The sequence below is a fragment of the Salvelinus alpinus genome, chromosome 20 (genome assembly GCF_045679555.1).
Source record: "Salvelinus alpinus chromosome 20, SLU_Salpinus.1, whole genome shotgun sequence".
NCBI lineage: Eukaryota > Metazoa > Chordata > Actinopteri > Salmoniformes > Salmonidae > Salvelinus > Salvelinus alpinus.
In genome coordinates this window covers 13,998,045-14,024,331 of record NC_092105.1, presented here as the reverse complement: position 1 = coordinate 14,024,331, position 26,287 = coordinate 13,998,045, and the positions used below count along the sequence as shown (strand labels likewise).

Sequence of the window (26,287 nt, the reverse complement as noted above, 5' to 3'; positions counted from 1 at the left end):
ACATAGAATCTTACTGTGAACCAAACAAGTGACAATCGTCTTTTTTTTGTCAAACTATTATTGCGTTACATGGATGCCTTGTCTGGAATTGTGACAGCTCTGGGGAGAACAGAAAACATTATATGGTCAGATTATGACTTTACCAGAGTGCTTCACCTCCTTGTAGATTTCAAGAACAGCTTTGCCCTTGCTGTCATTTCAAACCACTGACAGGACAGATGAAGGGCATGAGGGTCAATGCACAAAAGGTGAGATAAAGGGAAAGTGCTAGAAACACACACACACAAACACGTACACACTTGCACGAACACACACACATATATATATACACACACAACTGTAGAGGGGAAATGTGTGTGCAGGGGTTAATCCCACTTTAGCCGCTGGACTATGGCTGTCCAGTGAGTCAGCAGTTGAGCGCCCTTTCTCTCTCTCTATGTCTCTATCTCTCGCTCTGTGTCTCTCTCTCTCTGTCTCTCTGCAGTCTCCCAACAGTAGTTCATAGTTCATTCATTTATATCCACTCCCCTGGTACTGTGCAGGTCTCTGATCTTAACCAAATGACACTGGACTTTAAGCCTTTTGAGTATTCTGTTTAATATTTTTCTATGTTCCCAGAGAGACTAAGATTAGTAACCTGACCCCTCCTCATATGTCTATCAGTTGACAGACCAGCACCCTCCTCACAGTTCTACAGAGAAGTGTTGGGAAGGGCTACCTCTCTAGGGAATGGCAAAGGGGACCCGCCTACCCCTAGAAGGGGTCTCATTTTGGAGGAAGGGATGTGCAGTCCTACTGGTATTTGAACAGAACTTTGTTTTTTCTCCTTGGCCAACTGAAATATGCACTGTCTTAGGTGCCCAATAATACACCATTTATGATAGATCATATGTATCTATTGCACACTGATAAATGTTTGTTATAAAATACTGACAGACTCAACAGATCCATGACAGCAGGAGGCGATATGTAGTCCTACAAAAACCCATTTTGATTCAGCAAGCAATGAATATGGGAGTTGAAGAAAATCCTGGATAAGCGAATCCAATATCGGGGTTGGAGTCAACCATCTATTCTACATTGTATTGATTTTTGTTACCATTCAGCACAGGTTCCATTTGCGAAGTTGTTCTCCACAGAATAGCTAGTTGGCTCGTTAACTAATGTTGACATTTACAGTTCGGAAAGCCGTTTGGCATCTGTTTTCACGTTGTTCAGTACTGCGCTTCCGCCATATTGAAGCAGTTCACTAGCGGCAAGTTGTGACTGACTGGCTAGGACCGAACTGACAAGAGATCCGCTAGTCTCTAGATAGACTCGGGGGGGCTGCTAGCGCGCTGGTGACGCAGAAAAAACACCCAAGAGCTGACAAAAAAAACCAAGGAACCAGATTATTCTAACTGACAGTTGAGCTTCAAATGAAATAGCAAGATATAGTGCACATTTATGTAATAAACAACGACACACTCGTCAAGGCTGGAGTAGGTCGTGAATAGAGGAGAAGTCCTATCAAATTCCTGGTAAGTGGTTATAGCAACTAACGTTAGCTTGCACTGTTAACATCAGCTGGTGGATGCAGGTAATGGCAGCTGACTTGGTAACGTTAGCTAGCTCTAACGTTATTTATTTTGTTAGAAATGTCTTGGACTGAAATACGATGATTCGCGTCGTTAATCATTAAATAATTTAACTTGGATTGGGGAATGTTAGCTAGCTGGCTGTCTAAGTAATGTTATTAGTTCTGCCAGAATAGATAAGGTAGCTTACGCTAGCTAACGTAGTTAGCTACTTACTGTACGTTAGTTAAGTTTACCACGTTACTGTCTGACTCACCCAATGACAGGGGGGAGCAAGTCAATGTGGAGTTGGCTAGCTAAACTAACAGTTAGTTAACGGTTAGCTAGCTCGTGAACATTAACGTTATTGAAAGCCGGGTCGATATCAGCTAACTAGTTGACGTTTAAATTGGCTGTCGAGCTCTTTAGCTAGTTAACGTAATGACAGGCGGTTCCCCACCCCTGAACCAGATGTCTGAGTTGTTTTAATAGGAGTTAAATCCAGAAATGTCGCGCCGTGACAACTGTAGACACGTCTAACTAGCTAACTTGTCAATGTTGGCTAGAGGAGTTGTAAGGTTAGCTAGTACCACAATAAAATATCTGACTATTGACGTGGTTGCGCGGCCTGCTCCTTAACTACAGCTAACTAGCGAACGTTAGCGCATTGTCTGCTGAAATGCAAATGTTTCAAAACGATGAATTCGTAGTTTGTGTCTAAATCTTGCCAGATATCCAGCTACCTTCAACTACCCTAATGAACTTGTATCAACGGTTACAGTTGCTGGCCAGGCAAAGGCCTGGAAAACTGCGCTTGGAAACTAGGCCTTCAAGTGACGGATCGCACTGCGAAATCAGACTTAATACGGTTGTTGTTAGCTGGATAGTTAGCTTCCAATTTAGCTAGCTAGCTGTTTTTACAAAAATGTATTTTACAAAAATATATTTCTAAGTGTAATGATATGACATTTTTGATTTTGGAATACAATCTTAATTTCCTTGATGATGAATGTAAGCAGATCACACAGCCAACCAACCCAACCTTACGTTAGCGAAGTACTGTAGCTAGCTATTTAGCTAAGTTGACAGATACACCCGTGTTGGATGTATTTTAAGTAGCTAGCAAAGATGAAGATGTAGCTGCAGAATCATGGACCTGTTTGGTCAACTGTAATATGATATATAATTTATTTTTCATAACTTGTAAACGAATGCGTAATCTATTGCCTGTCAATTAACTTACTTGCCAACAACATCCTTGCAAAATGCTAACTAACGTTAGTCAGTGACTGTTTTCATAGTGATCTTATCAGAATGATGAAATAAATATAAATGGCTAATCAGCTAGATCAATGGCATATATATATATATATATATATATATATATATATATATAATGTCACCTCTAATGCCGTCATGGACATAGCTTATTTCTGAGTGATTTAATACTGAACTCTCAGGTTTGGACCATACCGTCTAGTGGCCCCTTTCATTCGGTATACAGCTGTAATTCAAGGCCCATTTCACATGACATAGCCAGCCAGTGATGTTTAAAGAGCTAGCTAGCCCGACAGGCTGCAACAGTATTTATGTGTTATTAGCTAGTCATCCAGTTAGAGACTGAAGGATGTTGAACAGAGGATGACCTCCCTTGTTTCACAATGCCATTCAGTATGGTATCATTTTCAATTCGCAGTTACTGATTTAAAAGGAATGATCACTGACTGGTGTTTTCTTTGTGCAATATGCTGTTGCTTAATTAGCAGTGGCTAAATGCATTCATCACTTAAGGGGATCCAACTGTAGGCTACTCAATAGTGTGGTTTTGAGCTGGGCTCTCTAGGGAATGTCCTGCAGTAGAAGCATTTTAATGGCATGTTTCTGACGCCAGTGGTAAGGACAGGAAATGTCTCAGTTTCAGTACCTCAAAAGTTCACTAAATTTGTTTCCTTACTGAATTGACCACTAGCAGATGGATACAAATGTGAACACAGGTGCTGCAGATAATTTAGAATCCTTACATTTTTTTTAGACCTACTACTACCACACCCAGGCATCTCCTGAAGATGACATATCAGCAGAATCACTGTTAGTGGATTTTAGGGTTGCGCCTAATCAGTGTTTGATCAGATTGTGTTTTGCAGGGCTTGAATCTGGGTTTAGTTTTGTGTTGAATTATCATGTTACCAATGTTCTCTCTGGAATGATAAAGCTGTTCTCAATCAGTTTTTAAACAAGTATCTCATTATAGCTACCTAACATCAAAGAGTAAAGCAGCCAGGTGTTGATCAGAGAACTCGCACGGATGCGAGCACACACACAGAGCTCTCCAGCTCTACCAGACCAGCACAGCTGTGGTGGTTTCTTTAATGACATCACAAACGTAGTCACAGTCAGTCCATTGCCAGACCCAAGCATTTAAATATGTCACCGAATACATCAAGGCCTATGAAGGAAATATCATGTGTAGGGAATACATGATCAAACCCTCTTGTTCCGAACTGGGGTGGATTGGATTTCCAGTCATATTGTCTCTCTGCCAGGCAAGACTGGTGTTGTCCCTGCAGCCAACTGATTGCAGCCACATATTTGTTCAGGAGGATGCAACATACTTAACTTTGCAGATAGAAATGCCATGAATATATCATCAGACATAATTCTCTACTCGTCATGTCAGAGAGAGGCATGTATATCTATTCTACTCAATATATTTCTGTTGTAGTGTTGTGCCAGTGTAACAGTTTAGCTTCCATCCCTCTCCTCGCCCCTAACTGGGCTCGAACCAGGGACCCTCTGCACACATCGACAACAGCCACCCTCGAAGCATCGTTACCCATCGCTCCACAAAAGCGAGGGACGTCACCGATTGAAACGCTATTAGCGCGCATCCCGCTAACTAGCTAGCCATTTCACATCGGTTACGCCAGACTGAATGCTACCCAGTCTTTCAGCTGGGTGGAGAGGACAGAGAGAGTTAATACTACTGATCCTTATGGCCTTTGTGTCCTCTGGAACTGCGGTTGGCCTTTGTTGGGACATACAACAAAGGCCAACCGCAGTGCGTGGTGCGACATGTGCGTGGTGTGGTTATAAACCAGATTGTACCTTCGAGCTGGAGGGAGAATAGAATTTATGGTGATGACTTTCTCATAGACTTTATATGAAGTTGAGGCTTTGCGTTTCTGTAGGCTAGATATTGAAACTATATATTTTGATAAGAAAGATGCTGCTGATTTGGCTTTATTTTTCAAGGAAGTTTATTTTAAATCGCGAAGTGGTTGAGCAGTTTTCCCAAAGACTGAGAGGGGAAAAAGCATGCATTTGTATTTCATACAGACATTCTGTGTTGGTCTGGAACAGAATCGTAAAGGAGAGTGAAAGCGAAAGGGATGAGAAATATATCTCCTGCTTCCTGGCCAACCGATCCCATGGTTACTTCAGGAAATCCCCTCTCTTGTCTGAAACTGAGAAAGTTGTTGTCTTTGCTTTATGCTGTTCAGAGTTCAAATCCTAAAAAACTATGTGCCTCCACCACCTCTATACATGTCAAGAATAAGACTAAACTCAAAATGGTGTATGATTCATTTCCAATTCCAGCATATGTGGTTTGTAGAATAACTGACAAGTTTCCATCTGGTCAGGGGCTTATGGTAGTAGGAAAAGCGAGCAGCAAGTACAGTATGTCACATTTCCATTGTTGGATATCCATCGTCTGCTCCCAATCTTATCTATCAGTTTTCATGATATCGGCGTCACGTACTTAGGCCTATTCTTTTGGGTTTCCTTCTGATCTCAATTGGATGAATATTAAATTGGGGATTCGTCACTGAACAATTGTTTCGTTTTGCTTGTTATTGCTCAATATAAAACGTTTGAGATATATCTTGATGGCCAATTCTGTGGGATTGTGCAAGGTATTACCTGAGTGCGGTAGTCTTACATGAATCCCATCCATCCCAGATGATTTCCATCCTTAACCCTTTGTTTTTATAAGCAAAGCACAAACTAAGAGTTTGTGGCTTTTGGCCACTGTAAGCGGTTGATTCCTAGATCAGTGATTCTTCCAAGCGGAGGCCACTTTTGAGAAAACCCATCAACAGAGCCCTGACGTTAGTGTCATTACAGCACTGAAACGCAGGCCAATGATCCACTTGGCTATTAATCGTTTTTCATGCTGGCTGGCATGCCGGTTATGCTGCGTGTATGATGATCATTATACTGTCTGAATGAGGCTGTTTAGGTAACACTCCATGGCAGTCATTTAGCTAGACTTGAACCACAACTGTTCATCTTGAGTTCTTTTGCTTGTTTGTGTATAAAAAAAATATTAGGGACTACAATTAATGCATGTGCATTTAGCAGGGTTGGGGTCAATTTCATTTAAATTCCAGTCAATTCAGGAAGTACACGAATGTTCCAATTCTCTTCCATGCTTTTCAATTACACTGTCTTACGTCAGCGAGTCGGTACCGTCAGCACTGATCTCGTTTCTCGCAAATGGAAATGGGATAGTTCAAAAGTAGTTTGGCTATAATGTGCTGTCTAACCCACTGATGTATAAGGTCTAACCTATACCTCAGTCTGTCTAACATTAACAACTATTACCATTAGGTGACATCATCTGCTAAACCCCATTTCTGCCTCAAAACTGTCTGAATTAATCTAAGCTAAAACAAAAAATCTATGTTGATGCTTTTTTGATGAAGTATTACTTGCCCTATTTCACATCTAGCTAAGGATTATTGTGTTTCAATGAGCAGTATTTTTGAATTTTGAAGATGGGCATGAAAGCTAGCAAAAACTTAGTTGACTGGTCGATTGTTTGGTCATCAGGCTGTTGGTTGACCGAGATTGTTTTAGTCAAGCGTTTACATATACAGTACCAGTCAAAAGTTTGGACACACCTAATCATTCTAGTGTTTTTATTTTTACTATTTTCTAAATTGTAGAATAATAGTGAAGACATCAAAACTATGAAATAACATACATGGAATCATGTAGTAACCAAAAAGTGTTAAATTGATTTGTTTATTTTATATTTGAGGTTCTTGCCTTTGACAGCTTTGCACACTAATGGCATTCTCTCAACCAGCTTCATGAGGTAGCCACCTAGAATGCATTCCAATTAACAGGTGTGCCTTGTTAAAAGTTAATTTATGGAATTTCTTTCCTCAATGCATTTGAGCCAATCAGCTGTGTTGTGTCAAGTTAGGGGTGGTATACAGAAGATAGCCCTATTTGGTAAAATACCATATTATGGTAAGAACAGCTCAAATAAGCAAAGTGAAATGACAGTCCATAATTACTTTAAGATATTTCAAGAACACGTGCAGTTGCAAAAACCATCAAGCGCTGTGATGAAACTGGCTCTCATGAGGACCGCCACAGGAAAGGAAGACCCAGAGTTACCTCTGCTGCAGAGGATAAGTTCATTAGAGTTAACTGCACCTCAGATTGCAGCCCCAAAAAATGCTTGACAGAGTTCAAGTAACAGACACATCTCATCATCAACTATTCAGAGGAGACTCTGTGAATCAGGCCTTCATGGTCGAATTGCTGCAAAGAAACCACTACTAAAAGACACCAATAAGAAGAGACTTGCTTGGGCCAAGAAACACAAGCAATGGACATTAGACCGGTGGAAATCCTGCCTTTGGTCTGATGAGTCCAAATTCACCTCCGTGTCTTTGTGAGACGCAGAGTAGGTAAACGGATGATCTCCGCATGTGTGGTTTCCACCGTGAAGCATGGAGGAGGATGTGATGGTGTGGGGGTGCTTTGCTGGTGATACAGTCTGTGATTTATTTAGAATTCAAGACACACTTAACCAGCATGGCTACCACAGCATTCTGCAGCGATACGCCATCTCATGTGGTTTGCGCTTAGTGGGACTATCATTTGTTTTTCAACAGGTCAATGACTCAACACACCTCCAGGCTGTGTAAGGGCTATTTGGCCAAGAAGGAGATGGATGGAGTGCTGCATCAGATGGCCTGGCCTCCACAATCACCCGACCTCAACCCAATTGAGAGGGTTTGGGATGAGTTGGACCGCAGAGTGAAGGAAAAGCAGCCAACAAGCACTCAGCATATGTGGGAACTCCTTCAAGACTGTTGGAAAAGCACTCCAGGTGAATTTGGTTGAGAGAGTGCCAAGTTTGCAAAGTTGTCAAGGGTGACTCGTTTGAAGATTCTCAAATATAAAATATTTTTTGATTTGTATAACACTTTTTTTTGCTTACTACATGATTCCATATGTGTTATTTCATAGTTGTGATGTCTTCACTATTATTCTACCATGTAGAAAATTGTACAAATAAAGAAAAACCCTTGAATGAGTAGGTGTCCAAACTTTTGACTGATACTGTATACTTTCCGAATGCACTGTATATCACCAGTAGTACATTTACTGTTAATTCCTATAGTTTCTCATCTACAATGTTTTTTACTTTGGTTAAGGTCATTTCTTTTGATGCATTCAATGTTATTCCAGTCTTCGTGTTCTCATTGTCAGAGTGGACACATTGTTTCCAGAGTGCACGACCTTTGCTACACTTGTGAGAAGCATGTTGTTTTGGTTTATTTAGTTCCATTTACAAGTTGTCAATAAAATGTAGTCATTGTCTTTTGTTTGGAGCACTCCTTTTCAATGTTGAGTAAGGATGTGCACGCATAGAAGTAGTCATATTCAATCAATCCCTATCCCAGTCTGCTGTCCCCACAAGCTTCAAGATGGCCACCATTGTTCTTGTTCCCAAGAAAGATAACGTAACTGAACTAAATGACTATCGCCCCGTAGCACTCACTTTTGTCATCATGAAGTGCTTTGAAAGACTAGTCAAGGATCATATCACCTCCACCTTACCTGATACCCTAGACCCACTGCAATTTGCTTACCGCTCCAATAGGTCCACAGACGATGCAATCGCCATCACACTGCCCTATACCATCTGGACAAGAGGAATACCTATGTAAGAATGCTGTTCATTGACTACAGCTCAGCTTTCAACACCATATTACCCTCCAAGCACATCATTAAGCTTTAGCCCTGTGCACCTGGGTCCTGAACTTTCTGACGGGCTTCCCCCAGGTTGTGAAGATAGGCAACAACATCTCCACTCCCCACAAGGGTGCATTCTCAGCTCATTCCATTACTCCCTGTTCACCCATGACTGCGTGGCCATGCACGCTTCCAACTCAATCATCAAGTTTGCAGACGACTACAGTGTTAGGCTTGATTACCAACAACGACAGCCTACAGGGCGGAGGTGAGGGCCCTCGGAGTGTGGTGTCAGGAAGATAACCTCTCACTCAATGTCAACAAAACAAGGAGATGATTGTGGACTTTAGGAAACAGCAGAGGGAGCACCCCTCTATCCACATCGACGGGACAGTAGTGAAGAGGGTGGAAACTTTTAAGTTCCTCAGCGTACACATCACGGACAAACTAAAATGGTCCACCCACACAGACAGTGTGGTAAAGAAGGCGCAGCAGCACCTCTTCAACCTCAGGAGGCTGAAGAAATTTGGCTTGTCACCTGAAACCCTCAAACTTTTACAGATGCACAATCGAGAGCATCCTGTGGGGCTGTATTACCGCTTGGTACTGCAACTGCACCCCCCACAACCACAAGGCTCTCCAGAAGGTAGTGCGGTCTGCACAACGCACATCACTGTGGGCAAACTACCTGCCCTCCAGGACACCTACAGCACCCGATGTCACAGGAAGGCCAAAAAGATGATCAAGGACAACAACCACCCGAGCCACTGCCTGTTCACCCCGCTACCATCCAGAAGGCGAGGTCAGTACAGGTGCATCAAAGCTGGGACCGAGAGACTGAAGAACAGCTGCTATCTCAAAGCCATCAGACTGTTAAACAGCCATCACTAACATTGAGTGGCTGCTGCCAACATACAGACTCATCACTGGCCATTTTAATAAATGTATTTAATGAAGGGATCACTGGTCACTTTAAATAATGCCACTTTAATGTTTACATGTCCTACATTACTCATCTCAAGTGTATATACAATTTTGTACCATCTATTGCATCTTGCCTATGCTGTACGCGCATCCATATCTTTATATGTACATATTCTGATTGTGTGTATATAAGGTAGCCGTTGTGAATTTGTTAGATTACTTGTTAGATATTACTGCACTGTCGGAACTAGAAGCACAAGCATTTCGCTACACTCGCATTAACATCTGCTAACCATGTGTATGTGACCAATAACATTTGATTTGATTTATTCCTATAGGCTATCTGGCCTGCAAGAAAAATATAGGCATATAAATGTGCCCATTTTTAAGGATCATAGTATTTTTGATTGGCTTAACACACAAGCACTGACCTGTGGAGCTTCTCAAAGTAATGTTTTCTTCACCTCAAACATCAAGCAAACCTAGTCTGTTTTTACATCCATTGAGAATGACAACAGTTCCTCAATGTATTTGAAACATCTTTCCAGCTCTCTCCCTTTCAGTAACCTCTCAGCGTGAAAGAGATAAATGTCATGTTCTGATCCAGTGGAAACATCATAGAACATGCCTACCTGATTTACTTCTTATCAGTGCTTGACTTGGACTGAAATAGGTTCCGTTACTCATTTTGGGTGCTGGTACTGTTTATATTTAGGTGCAGGAGATCCACAATACTTTCAAGCTAATATTCTATAGGAGGAACAGGAGCTCAAGCAGTTAAAATATGAGGTGCCGGTACTCCGCTCCGGTGAGCTCCTGCCCAAGTCCAGCACTGCTGCTTATCCCTTGCGCAAATAACCTACAGCTGTGTCTGTATGCAAGTTTTGGGCCGGACCCAAGTTAATAGTTGATACAATGTTTCAAGTTCGTTGCAAACTTGTGTAGCTAATGTGATTTATAGGATATTTTTTTCAACTTTATGTAGGCTATTTTTACATAGTTGGCAATAGAAGTTTGTTTTTAGGTTGATCATTTTCATTTAGATTTGGAAAGAATTTTGATTAACCACATGACAATGATTTTCAGATATGAAGAGGTTATTATAAATTAAATGAAGCTGTTCCAAGAAAATGTGCATTTGAAAACCGTAACTGGCACGCAGATCAGTAGAAATGGTAAGATAAATTGGCATTCCACATGAGGAAGGTTGCCGATTCCTCGTGTAGCCTATTACTGGCATCTTCAGGAGAGTAATGGCAGAATCTACATAAGCCAGCAGGAGCGGGAGAATGGTTAGGTTAAGGTTATTTTCTTCTGGTTATCTAGATCTCTGGCGCGCTCTTGAGTCATTTTGTCTTATTTCATCAAACCGTAAGCTTAAAGCATCAGACAAGCTCAATGCACATAGTTGATTTTATTAAAACACATAGTGTGTCTATATATGAAAAATACACGCTTAAAAATGTTGGACAATCGATTGGTCGAAAGAACAGATGCATTTCAGTCAACCAAGATATATTTTTTTTTTACTGAAACGATGCAACCAGCTACCTACTTAGTGCTCAGCTGAGCTGACCCAACGATTTGATTGTGGCGAAAAATGCCAATCTACAAACTTATTTCTGATAACTGTTGGTTACCCTCTTAATTGTGGGGCTGCATGTCTACAACTTTAGGGTAATTTAAACCGGCTAAGCAAGCTTTTTATGTCGGTGAAGGAAGAGCTAGGTAACTATTTCACTAGCTAGCTACAACAATTAATGTTAGCTACACAGCTGATCAAGTCACTGCACTGCCTGGCGACCAACATCCTTGCACAGAATTTGTGCAGGAGATAGCCACCAGTTTGTTTTTATTTTCCCACAATTGCAAACTATTAAATCACTGTCAAAATATTTGTAATAATTAGGTAGCTATTCTTCATATTTCATGGACTCATACAAGAGCGCAGTTATATAGAAAAAATTAGGAACTGGGTTAACATTTTTTCAATGGTGTATGCTCACTATTCAATAAGAGTTCCATTTCCTGCAAGACAGATTGGTTGAGGGACGAGTGTCCAGGAGGAGTGACGCCATCTGACGTGAGACAGTGTTTCTATTAGGAATTTTTTATATTTTAATTGGAGTTTAGTTCACTTTTTGAATTGTAATGGGATTGACCCCAACCCTGGCATTTCCTTATATAATAGAGGGCATTTCCACTACTAGCATTCATTGTATCCTTGCCATACTAGCAGTCTCTGAGGTCGTCTTGGCCTCTTCCTCTCCAGAGTCAGGCCCATGGTGTCAATGTCATGCTGTTTTAACTGGAGACGCTGCTGCCTACTCTCTCTGTACTACAGCCCTTGGAAAGTGCTCGTTGGCAGCCTCACTGCTGAATATGAGGTTCTTTCCATCTGTTGAGGATTGATATCTTTCTATATTTTTACACTTAATGCTGTACGTTAGTAGCAATATCATCGTAGTAAATGTATCTTTTCACCTCTTACCACAGACTTAATAACAACCAGACATTTGTTTGATTCCAATGCCTGCATGGCTAGCTATGGCTGGATGTTATACAAGACTACACCGGCACAGAATGCTAGAAAATTAGGCCTGTATGTTTTTGCTATGACGTCTCGTAAGTGGTGCCAATAAGTGCTGAGTTTGCAGCCAGGTCTTATCGTGTTTCACTGATGGTCATGCTGACGACCAGCACATGCCAAGCTCTCAGCTGATGTGATGGGAAATTAAACACCCGGACTCGGCAGCAGCCTGCCAGAGATGGTGTTGGCCTAACCGGTTCCTCTGTGTACCGTTGTTCCTTATTACGTCAGCGCTGTAATGCCTATCTTACTATCTTGCCTGTCTTACTTCCGCACATTGCCTCTACAATACCGTTTTCTAACTGCACTCATGGAACGCAAGCAAGTGTCTGGGGGGAAAATACGAAAGATTGTTCCCTATCATTGTGATACGTCCCAAAGTGTCTTGACTGACAGAATTGAAGGCTTATCTTTACCCTTGCAATGTTATATCATGCACATGCCTTAATCATATTTCAGTGTACACTGTCTTCTTTATTGTTATCCCCAAGCCAAACACACAGCGAGCCAGGCTCACCTGACAGGTGGTCACTGACACCACCAAACAACTTATTTGATAACGCATGATGACTATAAAAAAGAAACATACCGTATTTAACACAACGTAGACGTGATCCATGTTAAAATCTTTCCTATCGCGTCCATTCGTTTTTGTGAGTGAGACCACCATGCAGTATTTTTATTGTCTATGACAACTAACCCAATGATACACCCTAACCCTGTCCTCTCTTCTCCAGGTTATGCAATGGTCTCAGCGGCCCGTCCAGATCTCCAGGTGGTTCTGTCCCTCTCTCTCGTGCCGCGGCCGCTGCTCTCCTCCCTCTGCTCTGCCTCTGAGGTTGCTGAGGCGCCTCCTGTGATTTCCCTCGTGGTCAGTGCTGCCTAAGAGGCCAAGATTGCCTAGATCTGCCCCGTGGCGAGCATGACAGCCACCACGCGTGGCTCTCCGGTGGGGGGCAACGACAGCCAGTCGGGCCAGGGCCAGGCACCCGATGCCCAGAGTCAGAGCCAGCCCCCGCTGCCACAGAACCAGGTCAGGAAACTGTCAGTCCCATCCTCTCATCTCTGTCCTTGACCTCAACATCATGTGTTCACCATGTTCTCTCTTCTAGTCCTCTTTCCTTTTTCTGTCTCTCTCTCTCCCTTCATCCAGGGCTCCAGAATAACATTTTCCCCTGGTGCCACTAACTTATTCAGTTGGTGGAACCAGCCCGTGATTTGGTGGCACACCCAATTTTTTTATTTCTCAAGGTCACACAATATAATAAATTTGAGTCATCTTATGAAGTCATTCACAATGTTTTATTAAGAAGTGTAATAGACTACCGAGATGGTATTCGATAAATCTGTTGTTACATCTAACATATCTAAGCTGGAATGCATGATTCAAAATATTTTTATATGCAACCTAAACCAGTGGTTGTCATGCATTTTGGGGTGACAATTAGGCTATTTTTGTTATATTTTACTGTCAAAATGGGGTTCCAGAATTTCCATACGGTCTATTCAGACCCCTTGACTTGTTCCACATTTTGTTACGTTACAGCCTTAATCTAAAATGTATTAAATCGTTTTGTCCCACATCAATCTACACACAATACCTCATAATGACAAAGCAAAAACTGTTTTTTTGAAATGTTAGCTAATTTATTAAATAAAAAAACATCACATTTACATAAGTATTCAGACCCTTTACTCAGTACTTTGTTGAAGCACCTTTGGCAGCAATTACAGCCTCGAGGCTTCTTGGGTATGACGCTACAAGGCACACCTGTATTTGGGGAGTTTCTTCCATTATTCTCTGCAGATCCTCAAGCTCCTCTGTCAGCTTGGATGGGCAGCGTCGCTTCAGCGTATTTTCAGGTCTCTCCAGAGATGTTCGATCAGGTTCAAGTCCGGGCTCTGGCTGGGCCACTCAAGGACATTCAGGGTCTTGTCCCGAAGCCACTCTCTGCATTGTCTTGGCTATGTGTTTAGTGTTGTTGTCCTGTTGGACTGTGAACCTTCACCCCAGTCTGAGATCCTAAGCACTCTGGAGCAGGTTTTCATCAAGGATCTCTCTGTACTTTGCTCATTTCATCATTCCCTCGATCCTGCCACCACCATGCTTCACCGTAGGTATGGTGCCAGGTTTCGTCCAGACGTGATGCTTAGCATTTAGGCAAAAGAGTAGAGTCTTGTATTCATCAGACCAGAGAACCTTGTTTTTCATGGTCTGAGAGTCCTTTAGGTGCCTTTTGGCGAACTGCAAGCTGGCTGTCATGTGCCTTTTACTGAGGAGTGGCTTCCGTCTGGCCACTCTACCATTAAGGCCTGAATGGTGGAGTGCTGCAGAGATGGTTGATCTTCTGCAAGGTTCTCCCATCTCCACAGAGGAGCTCTGTCAGAGTGACCATCGGGTTCTTGGTCACCTCCTTGACCAAGGCCCTTCTCCCCCGATTGCTCAGTTTGGCCGGGCGGCCAGATCTAGGAAGAGTCTTGCTGGTTCCAAACTTCTTCCATTTAAGAATGATGGAGTCCGGGCTGTGTTCTTGGGGACCTTCAATGCTGCAGAATTTTTTTTGTTACCCTTCCCCAGATCTGTGCCTCGACACAATCCTGTCTTGGAGCTCTGCGGACAATTCCTTAGACCTCATGGATTGGTTTTTGCTCTGACATGCACTGTCAATTGTGGGACTGTTATATAGACAGGTGTGTGCCTTCCAAATCATGTCCAATCAATTGAATTTACAAAAAGGTGGACTTCAATCAAGTTGTAGAAATAGCAAAGGGTCTGAATACTTATGTAAATAAGGTATTTCTGTGCTTTTATTTTTATACATTTGCAAACATTTAACCTGTTATCGCGTTGTCATTATAGGGTGTTGTGTGCAGATTGCTGAGTATTTTTTTATTTTATCTCTTTTAGAATAAGGCTGTAACGGAAAGAATAGAAAATAACTTAAGTGAAAGTCACCCAGTAAAATTGTACTCGAGTAAAAGTCCAAAAGTATTTGCTTTTAAAGATACTTAAGTATCAAAAGTAAATGTAATTGCTAAAATATTCTTAAGTAAAAGTATAAATCATTTCAAATTCCTTATATTAAGCAAGTCAGATGGCACCATTCTTTTCCTTTTTTTTATTTTTTATTTTTATGTACGAATATCTAGGGACACACTCCAACATCATTTACAAATGAAGCATGTGTGTTTAGTGAGGCTGCCAGATCAGAGGCAATAGGGATGATCAGGGATGTTCTCTTGATAAGGGTGTGAATTTAACCATTTTCCTGTCCTGCTAAGCATTCAAAATGTAACATACTTTTGGGTGTCAGGGAAAATGTATGGAGTTTTTATTTATTTTATTTTTTATTTCACCTTTATTTAACCAGGTAGGCTAGTTGAGAACAAGTTCTCATTTGCAACTGCGACCTGGCCAAGATAAAGCGTAGCAGTGTGACACAAACAACAACACAGTTACACATGGAATAAACAAACATATAGTCAATAATACAGTAGAGAAAAATTAAACAAAAAGTCTATATACAGTAAGTGCAAATGAGGTGAGTTAAGGCAATAAATAGGCCATGGTGGCGAAGTAATTACAATATAGCAATTAAAAACTGGAGTGATAGATGTGCAGAAGATGAATGTGCAAGTAGAGATACTGGGGTGCAAAGGAGCTAAATAAATAAATACAGTATGGGGATGAGGTAATTGGATGGGCTGTTTACAGATTGGCTATGTGCAGGTGCAGTGATCTGTGAGCTGCTCTGACAGCTGGTGCTTAAAGCTAGTGAGGGAGATATGTGTCTCCAGCTTCAGTGATTTTTGCAGTTCCTTCCAGTCATTGGCAGCAGAGAACTGGAAGGAAAGGCGGCCAAAGGAGGAATTGGCTTTGGGGGTGACCAGTGAGAGATACCTGCTGGAGCACTTGCTACGAGTGGGTGCTGTTATGGTGACCAGTGAGCTGAGATAAGGCGGGGCTTTACCTAGCAAAGACTTGTAGATGACCTGGAGCCAGTGGGTTTGGCGACGAGAGTGAAGCGAGGGCTAGCCAACGAGAGCGTACAGGTCGCAGTGGTGGGTAGTATATGGGGCTTTGGTGACAAAACGGATGGCACTGTGATAGACTGGATCCAATTTGTCGAGTAGAGTGTTGGAGGCTATTTTGTAAATGACATCGCTGAACTTGAGGATCGGTAGGACGGTCAGTTTTACGAGGGTATGTTTGGCAGCAGAGGTCCAGACAACAGGTAAAAAGTACATTATTTTCTTTAGGAATGTAGTAAAACTTCAGTAGTTCTTTCAAGTGTTTTTGCTGAAGTACTTTACACCACTGCTAAATATAATACCTACTGCTAGTAGCCATGCATTAGTCTAACAGTAAATGTAATGTCCCCCAAAAAACGTTGCTATTACGCCTAGTGCAGTTGCGATAGCCGATGCGGAATTTTGCGAGCTCCGTATTTCAAAGCTATATCAGATATCTTGATTGTAAAACAGTGTGCTTGGAGCTCAATAATGATAATTGAGAAATAAAATTATACCTACAGGAAGCTGAGACCATCCTCTCTTTTAATATGGACAGCTAGTTGCTTCCGAAGTAGTTTTTTTTCCCCCCTGCAGGTTCATTTTGAAATGTTGTACAATCACAGTGGCAGGGCAGACACTTTTTATTACAGGAATCATGAGGATAATTTAATACTGTCGGAAAAATTCATAATTTTGTCCGCCCCAAAAATAGGACGTTTTAATAAATGGTCACAGTCTGGAGTCCTGTCATCTCCTCTTTCATTCCCCCTCATCCTGTGCTCATTTTTCTGCTAAAGCAGATGGTATGAAACTAACTCCCTCCTCGTGGGGCGTAAAGCTCTCCTGAATCATCGAACATTAACTCCAAATATGAATCCAACCTGTTTTAGCCTCTCTGAAAGCATAACACAGGATACGTTGAGTGTTTGACGAATGCTGTATTTATGGTTTGTTTAGACCTGAGTGTTGGTGTGTGACACTGTTACTGCATCAGTGGCCCACAGTTTCACAGAAGCAGCACAGAGACTCATGTAGTTGAGTTAACCTGCGGGAGGAGGGGGGGGGGGGGGGTGACAAAGCGTGTGTGTCTGTGGGAAACACTACACCACAGTCAGTGCTAACACCTAAGCGGAACGGGAGAGGGAGACTGGGATGGAGGAGGGAGGATACAATGAACACAAGCTCCTGAATGATATAGACCGAGAGGGTTTTAGAGATGAGTCGTACCCAGACGTGAGAGGCAAGCTGGCTATGTAGGTCATCCAAGCAGAAGGAGCCTTCTCTACACACCCCCACATTTCCCAAGTTCTGCAGCTCTGCTACTCACAACACACACACACACACACCACACTTGATGCTGCCGCTACCACTGCTGCTCATACATACTAACAGCTAGCTAACTAGCGATTAGCGTTAGTGGCTAACAGGATTTATTTTAGCCACGACATGCTAAGAAAAGACAAACTAGCTGTTTGCAGACTGTAATACACAAACTAATAGTGTGATTATAGGACGCTTTGAAAGCAGTATCCGTGTCACCAGCATATTGTTGCGTCTGACCATGCAGAGTGAACGTGAAGTGCTGGTGACTCCATGGTCAAGCAACAACTCTCCTTGAGTGTGAGGGGGCAAGGCTTTGTGTGGGAAGCGGCATGCAGGAGAGGGAGAGGCGACTTGCAAGTAGCAAACGGATTAAAATATAACACGTGCCAGAGTTGCGTATCACATTTATCATACCAAACATTGAAATACCGTTATAGAAGGTTAAGTAAAAACTCAAACCGGTCCGTTCATCAATACCGGTGTATGTGTGTGTGTGTGTGTGTATATAGTAAAATACTGTAATGCCCAATCCTATGTCTGCGTGACGTTGGTTGTATTTCCTCATCGGTTGGCTAGCAGGCGGGGTATTGATTGTTAAAATGTTTTGTGAATTTCTTCCCTATATTCTGTGTGTTTTCAGACGTCGTCCCCTAACTCGTCCAATGAGAACTCTCCAGTGAGCCCCCCGGATGAGCAGGGTCAGGGGGATGGACCCCCACAGCTGGAGGAGGAGGTGGAGGAGCCAGCCTTCCCTCACACAGACCTGGCCAAGCTGGATGACATGATCAACAGGTACACCCACACACTTACACACACGGTCAAACTGGACCACAGGTGTATGTATTCTATTTCTTTTTATAGGGACAGTGAAACAATCAACTTTTAAGTTAAGTAAAGTGATGGTATTATCCAGCCGGCTATTTTTCAAGCGCATTCCCTGGGCAAGTTATTAAAAACAATTGCAATAACAATACACACAAACAATGAGCAGTGAGCACGCAGACAGACAGCAACATAAGGACAAGCAACACGTAGCACGCAGACACAGAGCAACATAGGGCAAGCAACACGTGGCACGCAGACACAGAGTAACATAGGACAAAAAGCAACAAAACAAAATCCAGGTAAGCAACAAACAGGGTTTCCACACCTCACAAGCTACAGATAACATGGAAAGCGGCAATACACCGTTTGTGTGATACTAAGTGCTGTGTGGTTGTGAGGAGGAATGTGTTTCTCTGTATTCATGTGGATGTTTTGTGTTTCCAGACCCCGCTGGGTGGTTCCAGTTCTGCCAAAGGGAGAGTTGGAGGTTCTTCTAGAAGCTGCTATAGAGCTTAGTAAAAAGGGTAAGAATATTGGTTCATTCTATTTCTCAAATTACTACTCAATGTTTTGAACTAAGGCAATGAAGATGGTATAGAAAGCCTGTCCTTGGCTATGTACACATCTGAAATCGCATTGACAGCAGTGTATTTCAACCACTGTGTATGGAGTTTAGACTAGCTTGATGGTCGACTCTCTTTTAGTGTAATTGCGCTTTGTCAACGTCCCATTAAAATATACGCCTCCGCATAGTTTCTCTTTAGATTGATATTTGACCTGTAGCCCTTGAAATAAAAATGATCTGTGGTAGCACAATATCTCCATGCACTTAGTTCTTGTCTGTTTTCTGTCTGTTTAGAACTTGATGTGAAATGTGAGGCGTGCCAGAGGTTTTTCAGGGACGGCCTGACCATCTCTTTCACCAAGATTCTCACAGACGAGGCCGTCAGCGGGTGGAAGTTCGAGATACATGTGAGTCTTTTATTTTATTCCATTTCATTTAATCAGGATAGTGCTCTCAAAAGCAATGGCCACCGTTTTTCAAGGAGTCATGGGCCCTCTTTCCAATACTTTGAAAACCCATCCTCCTTCCAGTCCCTTCCTTCGGCTAATCACTCATTTGACACAATTGGATTGGTGAAACCTATCCAGTGTAACTCCTGTTTTCACCAATCCAATTATGTTAATTGTGTGATTAACTCAAGGAAGGTAGGCTGCATTTCTGAAGAAGTATTCAAACAGGGCCTTGGTAAGGGGAGTGATGTCACCAGAAAGCACCCTGCTGTTAAGATCTGATCGACAATTTCTGTCCTCCTCTGTTGAAAGCTCAGCAGGTGTCTTATATTCCTCTGCATCAGTCTAAATTCAGTTTGCTATCTGGGCCCCTGTGCTGAAGGAAAGAAGGGAGAATGAACCGGGAGAATGCCAGTGGTGATCAATGCTCTTTTCATCGGAGGAAGGGGCTTGGGTTTGGCTGTTCTTTAACTCTGACATTGATACTGAATAGCCTTTCTCAGTGGAGCGTGAGTCACCCACTGTTGACAGCCCAGGCCTACCTCTAGCCCCAGGCTCAGCTGACTGCTGTGCCCACCTTACAATTTATCCTACCGTTTCTACTGTTCTGCGTGCCAATTCAGATTTTTTTTAATGACGATTTTTGTGGAACAATTTCATTTCAAAGTCGTTCTCTCATGGTTAATCATAAAAATCTGAATTAAAATGATAAAAATGTGAGATCACCAGCCTCTGCCTTATGGACACATTGATACACTGTGATTCATTGGCGGGTAAAGAAATGAGTGCATAGAACTCATAGCCTTTAGGACAGTGCAGCAGTAGGCCTATAAGCTCTTTCTCACCGAGGATTGTGATTATCGAGGGGGAGATTGTTGGAAAGATTTTTCAAATAGCTTACGTTGAGAAACTATAGTTTCATTATTATCATTTGTAATGGATGTAAAAAATAAATAAAAAAACATAACACTTTCTTACATTTCCGTGCAGCAGGCCAGTTACTTCTATGCATGCTCAGGCGCACGTGCTCCCTCAACATTATTTTACCTTTATTTAACTAGGCAAGTCAGTTAAGAACATATTCTTATTTTCAATGACTGCCTAGGAACAGTGGGTAAACTGCCTTGTTCAGGGGCAGAACGACAGATTTTCACCTTGTCAGCTCGGGGATTTGATCTTGCAACCTTTCGGTTACTAGTCCAACGCTCTAACCACTAGGCTACTTGCTGCCCCGATTATCAAGAAAGAGAAACCAGACACATGCTCACATGGAGCACTCCAAACAAAATACAATGAAAACATTTAAAGATCTTGTACATGATGGTTATGAAATAAACCAAAACTTGTTTCTCAAATGACCGGTAAATTTAAATCTTCCCGGTCAAGTTGTCCGGTGCCATGTTTTCCTTTGGAAAACCTTGCAATAGACATAGTTCCTGGCCACTCGCATCCCTGCAAATATGATGGCCTCTTTTGAGTTGATACATTGCTACCGCAGACTTGGGAATGTGTTGTGAAGAAAGAGGATAGCTCTGTAGCAGCTTCAATATGGAGGAAGCTCCACCTAAGCCCTCAGTGAGGCTATGTGGAGCCGATTGCTTACAGCGATCTCGCTCTCTCTCCATCCACAGAGGTGTATCATCAGCAACACCCACCGGCTGGTGGAGCTGTGTGTGGCCAAGCTCTCTCAGGACTGGTTCCCCTTGCTGGAGCTGCTGGCCATGGCCTTCAACCCCCACTGCAAGTTTCACATCTACAATGGCACGAGGCCCTCTGAGACGGTGCCCGCCGGGGCGCAGCTTGCAGACGACGAGCTCTTCGCCCGCCCCCCTGACCCTCGCTCTCCAAAGGTAGGGTCTGAATTCAAGGTAGGCCCCCCCAAAGATTTTTTTATTACTCTGGTCCAACCACCTGTTTTATCAATGTACTCCTTATTTAGGACCCAAAACTGTTTTTAAATATATATTTTCAGTGATTTGACACTTTTATTGAGACGGGAGACAAGCAAGTGGGAGAAAAAGGGTGGGATCGGTGGACACAGAGATTGAACCCTGGTCTCCGGCAGGGAGTCTTATGTGACTGCCGGGGAGTGTTACTGCAACACATCGGCCCCAAACTTAACCCACCCTTTTCCCCCCCAAAGATACTTTTCCAAAATCGCCAAATAACCCCACTTTTCCCCAAGACCCTATAATCTATCCTCTGATTTTCCAACACTCTCCCGAGGAAAGAAATGTTGACTTAGTTTGTCTATATCGTCTGTTTGCAAAATATATAACCCTCTATCTTCAAGGCCAATTCCCTTATTTACTGTTGAGGCTATTCTTCTATCAAGGTGGATCAACAAAAAGATACACAGAGGATGTTTTAATAAACGATGTCCTGGGACTGATGTGATATTGGCTAAACTGTCATTTTCTCTCCCAGCCAAATCTCATATAGGCACAGTGAGAAGTGTCAGATTTGTTTTTATTTATTATAGAATTGAGTCTAAATTAAATATCCTCTGGATGGATGCTCCATGGGTAAATCTTTCTAATTCACTCTCCGCAATTGCCGTAGCAACAGAAATCCAGAGAACAGGCTTTTTTATTCTTTGGCAATTTATTTTCTTGGAACAAATGTGCTCTTTGCTCTGGCCTTGCTGCCTTGCCTTAGGGCCAGTGCACAGAAACAAAGGATGACTACTCTGTGGACTGGGTAGGAAATAAGAGGAATGGAAATAAAACAAGCGGATGTACTCGAGGTGTCTGCACTGTTGTGGAGTTTAAATGAGATTAGGCGATGCCAGGGAGAGTGAGTGAGTTTGCTATGAAAACCGCAATGAATGGAGCGTGGGCCGGGGGTGGTCAATGTGAACACTGTCTGCTGTAGGTGGCAGTCTGCCCAATACAAACACTGCTGCAGCCTCTGATATGGGTCTGTGGCAGTTTTTTCCTCAGATTTTCCCTCCAATTAAGCCTTTCTGTGTAACCGCTTTGAGACTAGAGGGATGTATTTGTGTAGCCAAACAGCTTGAGTGGATAGTGGAAGCATGGTGAGTATTTTTACTTTTTAATGTATTTTTAACAAGTGGTTTGTTTTTTTCCCTCTTCGTTCACAGGGCTGGTTGGTGGATTTAATTAACAAATTCGGCACGTTAAACGGGTTTCAAACTCTGCACGATCGCTTCATAAGTGGCCAAGCACTGAACGTCCAGATCATCGCTGCCCTTATCAAGTGAGTCGTCCCATATACATACATACACACTTTAATGGGTGACATCTAAAGAGCACGTTTCACTAGCTCTCCAGTGCTTTCTACATTATATGGAGCTAACTCCTACCATTCACCACCAGTGTTTAACATCCTACCGTGTCATCAGTAAATAAGTCCTCAGGCTCTTGCTGTGATGGGGTCTGTCTTCATGACTAGATTGATGTGGTCATTTAGCGGACGCTTTAATGTGACCCATAGAGTAATCAAACCCACAACTCTGTTGTAAGAACCATGCTTCAACCAATAGAGCTATGGGAATAGCATGGTCTACTGGACGTGTTGTGACTGTTTTGTCCTCCAGGCCTTTCGGGCAGTGTTACGAGTTTCTCACGTTGCACACGGTGAAGAAGTACTTCCTGCCCGTCATCGAGATGGTTCCTCAGTTCCTGGAGAATCTAACAGACGAGGAGCTGAAGAAGGAAGCCAAGAACGAAGCCAAAAATGATGCCCTGTCCATGATCATCAAGTCACTGAAGAACCTGGCCTCCAAGGTGCCTGGGCAGGAGGAGACCGTCAAGAACTTAGAGATTTTTAGGTTAAAAATGATTCTTAGGTGAGTTCGCTTCAGACCAAACTGTCGTGAAGGTTTTGTTTTAAAACACTTTGTAACTTGGCTAAATGCTAACCTGAGATACCTGCACGCATTGTGTATTGATGTCAATGAGAGTTATGTAAAAATGTGAGTAATGTTCGTGGACTTTAGTTAGGAATTGCCCCAATGTGAACTATTTGTTGATGGTAATCTGTGGTGATTGTGTTTTCATCCACAGGTTATTGCAAATTTCCTCTTTTAATGGCAAAATGAATGCACTAAACGAAGTAAACAAAGTAATCTCCAGTGTGTCCTATTACACACATCGGCATGGCAACCCCGAGGAGGAGGAGTGGCTAACTGCAGAACGCATGGCGGTGAGTTAACCATCAATCAAGTATAATTTTTTATTTTGTAATTGTCAGCAAACATGAATATACACACACAAAATTAAGTTAATCAAATGTATTTGTTTAACCTGTCTAGGACTAGCGGAACCCTTCGCCAACAGCCAATTAAATTGCAGGGCGCCAAATTCAATCAACAGAAATCTCATAATTCAATTTTCTCAAACATACAAGTATTAGACACCATTTTAAAGATAAAATTCTCGTTAATCCAACCAATTAATCCGATTTCAAAAAAGCTTGTCGGCGAAAGCAGAACATATCATTATGTTAGGTCAGCAACTAGTCACAGAAAGCATACAGTGATTTTCCAACCAAAGAGAGGAGTCACAAAAAGCAGAAATATTTATAAAATGAATCACTAACCTTTGATATTCTTCATCAGATGACACTCCCGGGACAACATGTTACACAATACATGTATGTTTTGTAAGATGAAGTTCATATTTATATCCAAAAACCTCAGTTTACATTTGGCTTTGCCTCCAAAACATCCCGTGAATTTGCACAGAGCCACATCAAATCACAGAAATACTCATAATAAACATTAATAAAAGATACAAGTGTTATTCACAGATTTAAAGATATACTTCTCCTTAATGCAACCGCTGTGTCAAAAAAAAATTACGGAAAAGGCAAACCGGATTTTTTCTCAGGTTTTTGCCTGCCATATGAGTTCTGTTATACTCACAGACATCATTCAAACAGTTTTAGAAACTTCAGAGTGTTTTCTATCCAAATCTACTAATACTTAGCATATATTAGCAACTGGGACTGAGTAGCAGGCAGTTTACTCTGGGCATGCTTTTCATCCAAACGTGAAAATGCTGCCCGTTATCCATAACAAGTTAACGCTACACAAGTGCTTTTGCCACAAAGTATCTAGTATAGAGAGTATACCTTAGTGTGGTTTCTGTTAGCGTAGTCGGCAGAACCGATGGTGTTTGAGTGGAGATTGAAAGATATCTGTATGTTTGTTAGGAGTGGATCCAGCAGAACCACATCCTGTCCATTGTGCTGAGGGACAGCCTTCACCAGCCTCAGTACGTAGAGAAACTAGAGAAGATACTGCGCTTCGTCATCAAGGAGAAAGCTCTTACCATGCAGGACCTGGACAACATCTGGGCTGCACAGGTACTGTGTATGCGTTTTGTTAGTGCATGTGTGTGTGCGTTTGAAGAGAAATCATTGTTGATCACACGTTGTTCATGGTTCAGGTGAAGGAGATATGAACTGTAACAGCTCTTACAACAGAATGGGAAATCCTTCATGTCTTAACTGGGGCATTTCCAGGTCTTTGGGGTTGATTAGCTGAAATGCCCTTACCTAAGCATGGATCGTTCTATCAAATTGAGTTTATGTGCTCCTGCATCTTCTCTATGTGAAATGTAAGGCTGAAAACAGATAAACCAGCAATGCGATCGCTGACATATTTTTTTGTTGACACGTTTCACCGGCAGGCTGGTAAACATGAGGCCATTGTGAAGAACGTACACGACCTTCTGGCCAAGCTGGCCTGGGACTTCTCTCCTGAGCAGCTTGACCACCTCTTTGACTGCTTCAAGGTGAGAGACTTCTCTCCACACACAACATGTTTCACTATCCTTGCGGGTACCTAAAATGTATTTCCCTAACCTTAACTCATAACCCTAAATGTAATCCGTAAGCCTAAAATAGCCTTTATCCTTGTGGGGACCTGGGAAATGTCCCTCATTTTCCTAGTTTTACTATCCTTGTGGGGACTTTCTGGTACCGACGAGGAAGCACACACACATTGCTCTCCTAACCCCTGTGGTGGTTTGTTTGTGGTCTGCAGGCGAGTTGGACGAATGCCAGTAAGAAGCAACGTGAGAAGCTGTTGGAACTGATCCGTCGCTTGGCGGAGGACGACAAGGATGGAGTGATGGCCCACAAGGTGAACATGGGTTAAAGAGATGTATTTTTCCAGCTCTTGTGCTCCATTTGGATATGAGTATTGAAGGTTCCTCTACTCCTCTCACCACAAGGTGCTGAACCTGTTGTGGAACCTGGCTCACAGCGATGATGTGCCTGTAGACATCATGGACCAGGCCCTCAGTGCTCACATCAAGATACTGGACTACAGTTGCTCTCAGGTAATACTAGGAACCAGTCAAGAGCCAGGCGACTGCTTTCCCACAAGGCTCGAGGTATTGAGAACCAGTCAATGTTTTAGGGGTCTATTGGGGTGCTAGCAAGAATTGGCTTATGGCTGTGTGTGTTCCTTGAATAGTGTTGATGTTAATGTTCTTGTTCATTTCAGGATAGAGACACGCAGAAGATCCAGTGGATCGATCGCTTCATAGAAGAGTTGCGCACCAATGACAAATGGGTGATTCCTGCACTAAAGCAGATCCGAGAGATCTGTAGCCTGTTCGGAGAGGCTCCTCAGAATCTCAGGTAAAGAGATGGACAGGGTCCGAGTTCAACTACGGGCTGGGAGGGAGACATAATTCATAAACTCTGTTGAACATGTTTGTGATTTACAAAGATATGGAAACAGAATGAGTACAAATTGAGGCTTATTCAGAAGGACACAAGTTAACAGACAGAAATGTACACTGGATAGCAGACATGCTTATTTGTAATGTAGAATAAGGAATTTTGTTAGCTCTATCTGCAACATTGTAAATATTCACACCACTTTCATTTTGGTTGCGCTCAGAATGCTATGCTTGGTTATACATTTGCTCTACACCTTTAAAGCATGGCCTTAATTTTTCACATAGCTGACACTCAGATGTCCCTGGCATTTTAATCACATTTCCAGAGGGGCTGAAGCATGCCAACTCTTTTGTAAACAGGCATTTTCTGTTAACAGTCTGAT

At 42.4% G+C, this 26,287-nt stretch overlaps 1 protein-coding gene across 6 annotated transcripts in view; it reads left to right on the top strand.

Annotated features, from left to right (window-relative positions):
- The first annotated feature begins 1,140 nt into the window (after positions 1 to 1,140).
- LOC139547147 (ubiquitin carboxyl-terminal hydrolase 9X-like) overlaps positions 1,141 to 26,287 on the top strand; it is a 73,461-nt gene continuing 48,314 nt past the window's right edge. For 2 of the 6 annotated variants that reach the window (XM_071356196.1, XM_071356193.1), the window contains exons 1-14: positions 1,141 to 1,520; positions 12,807 to 13,102; positions 18,047 to 18,198; positions 18,676 to 18,755; positions 19,091 to 19,203; positions 20,877 to 21,113; positions 22,349 to 22,464; positions 22,805 to 23,056; positions 23,274 to 23,412; positions 24,424 to 24,576; positions 24,903 to 25,007; positions 25,259 to 25,357; positions 25,449 to 25,556; positions 25,724 to 25,860. In XM_071356196.1, coding sequence (XP_071212297.1) covers positions 12,992 to 13,102; positions 18,047 to 18,198; positions 18,676 to 18,755; positions 19,091 to 19,203; positions 20,877 to 21,113; positions 22,349 to 22,464; positions 22,805 to 23,056; positions 23,274 to 23,412; positions 24,424 to 24,576; positions 24,903 to 25,007; positions 25,259 to 25,357; positions 25,449 to 25,556; positions 25,724 to 25,860 — 1,802 coding nt within the window. In that variant the 5' untranslated portion in view covers positions 1,141 to 1,520; positions 12,807 to 12,991. The remainder of the gene's footprint in view (positions 1,521 to 12,806; positions 13,103 to 18,046; positions 18,199 to 18,675; positions 18,756 to 19,090; positions 19,204 to 20,876; positions 21,114 to 22,348; positions 22,465 to 22,804; positions 23,057 to 23,273; positions 23,413 to 24,423; positions 24,577 to 24,902; positions 25,008 to 25,258; positions 25,358 to 25,448; positions 25,557 to 25,723; positions 25,861 to 26,287) is intronic. The other 4 variants (XM_071356198.1, XM_071356197.1, XM_071356194.1 and 1 more) reach the window with 3 other exon arrangements.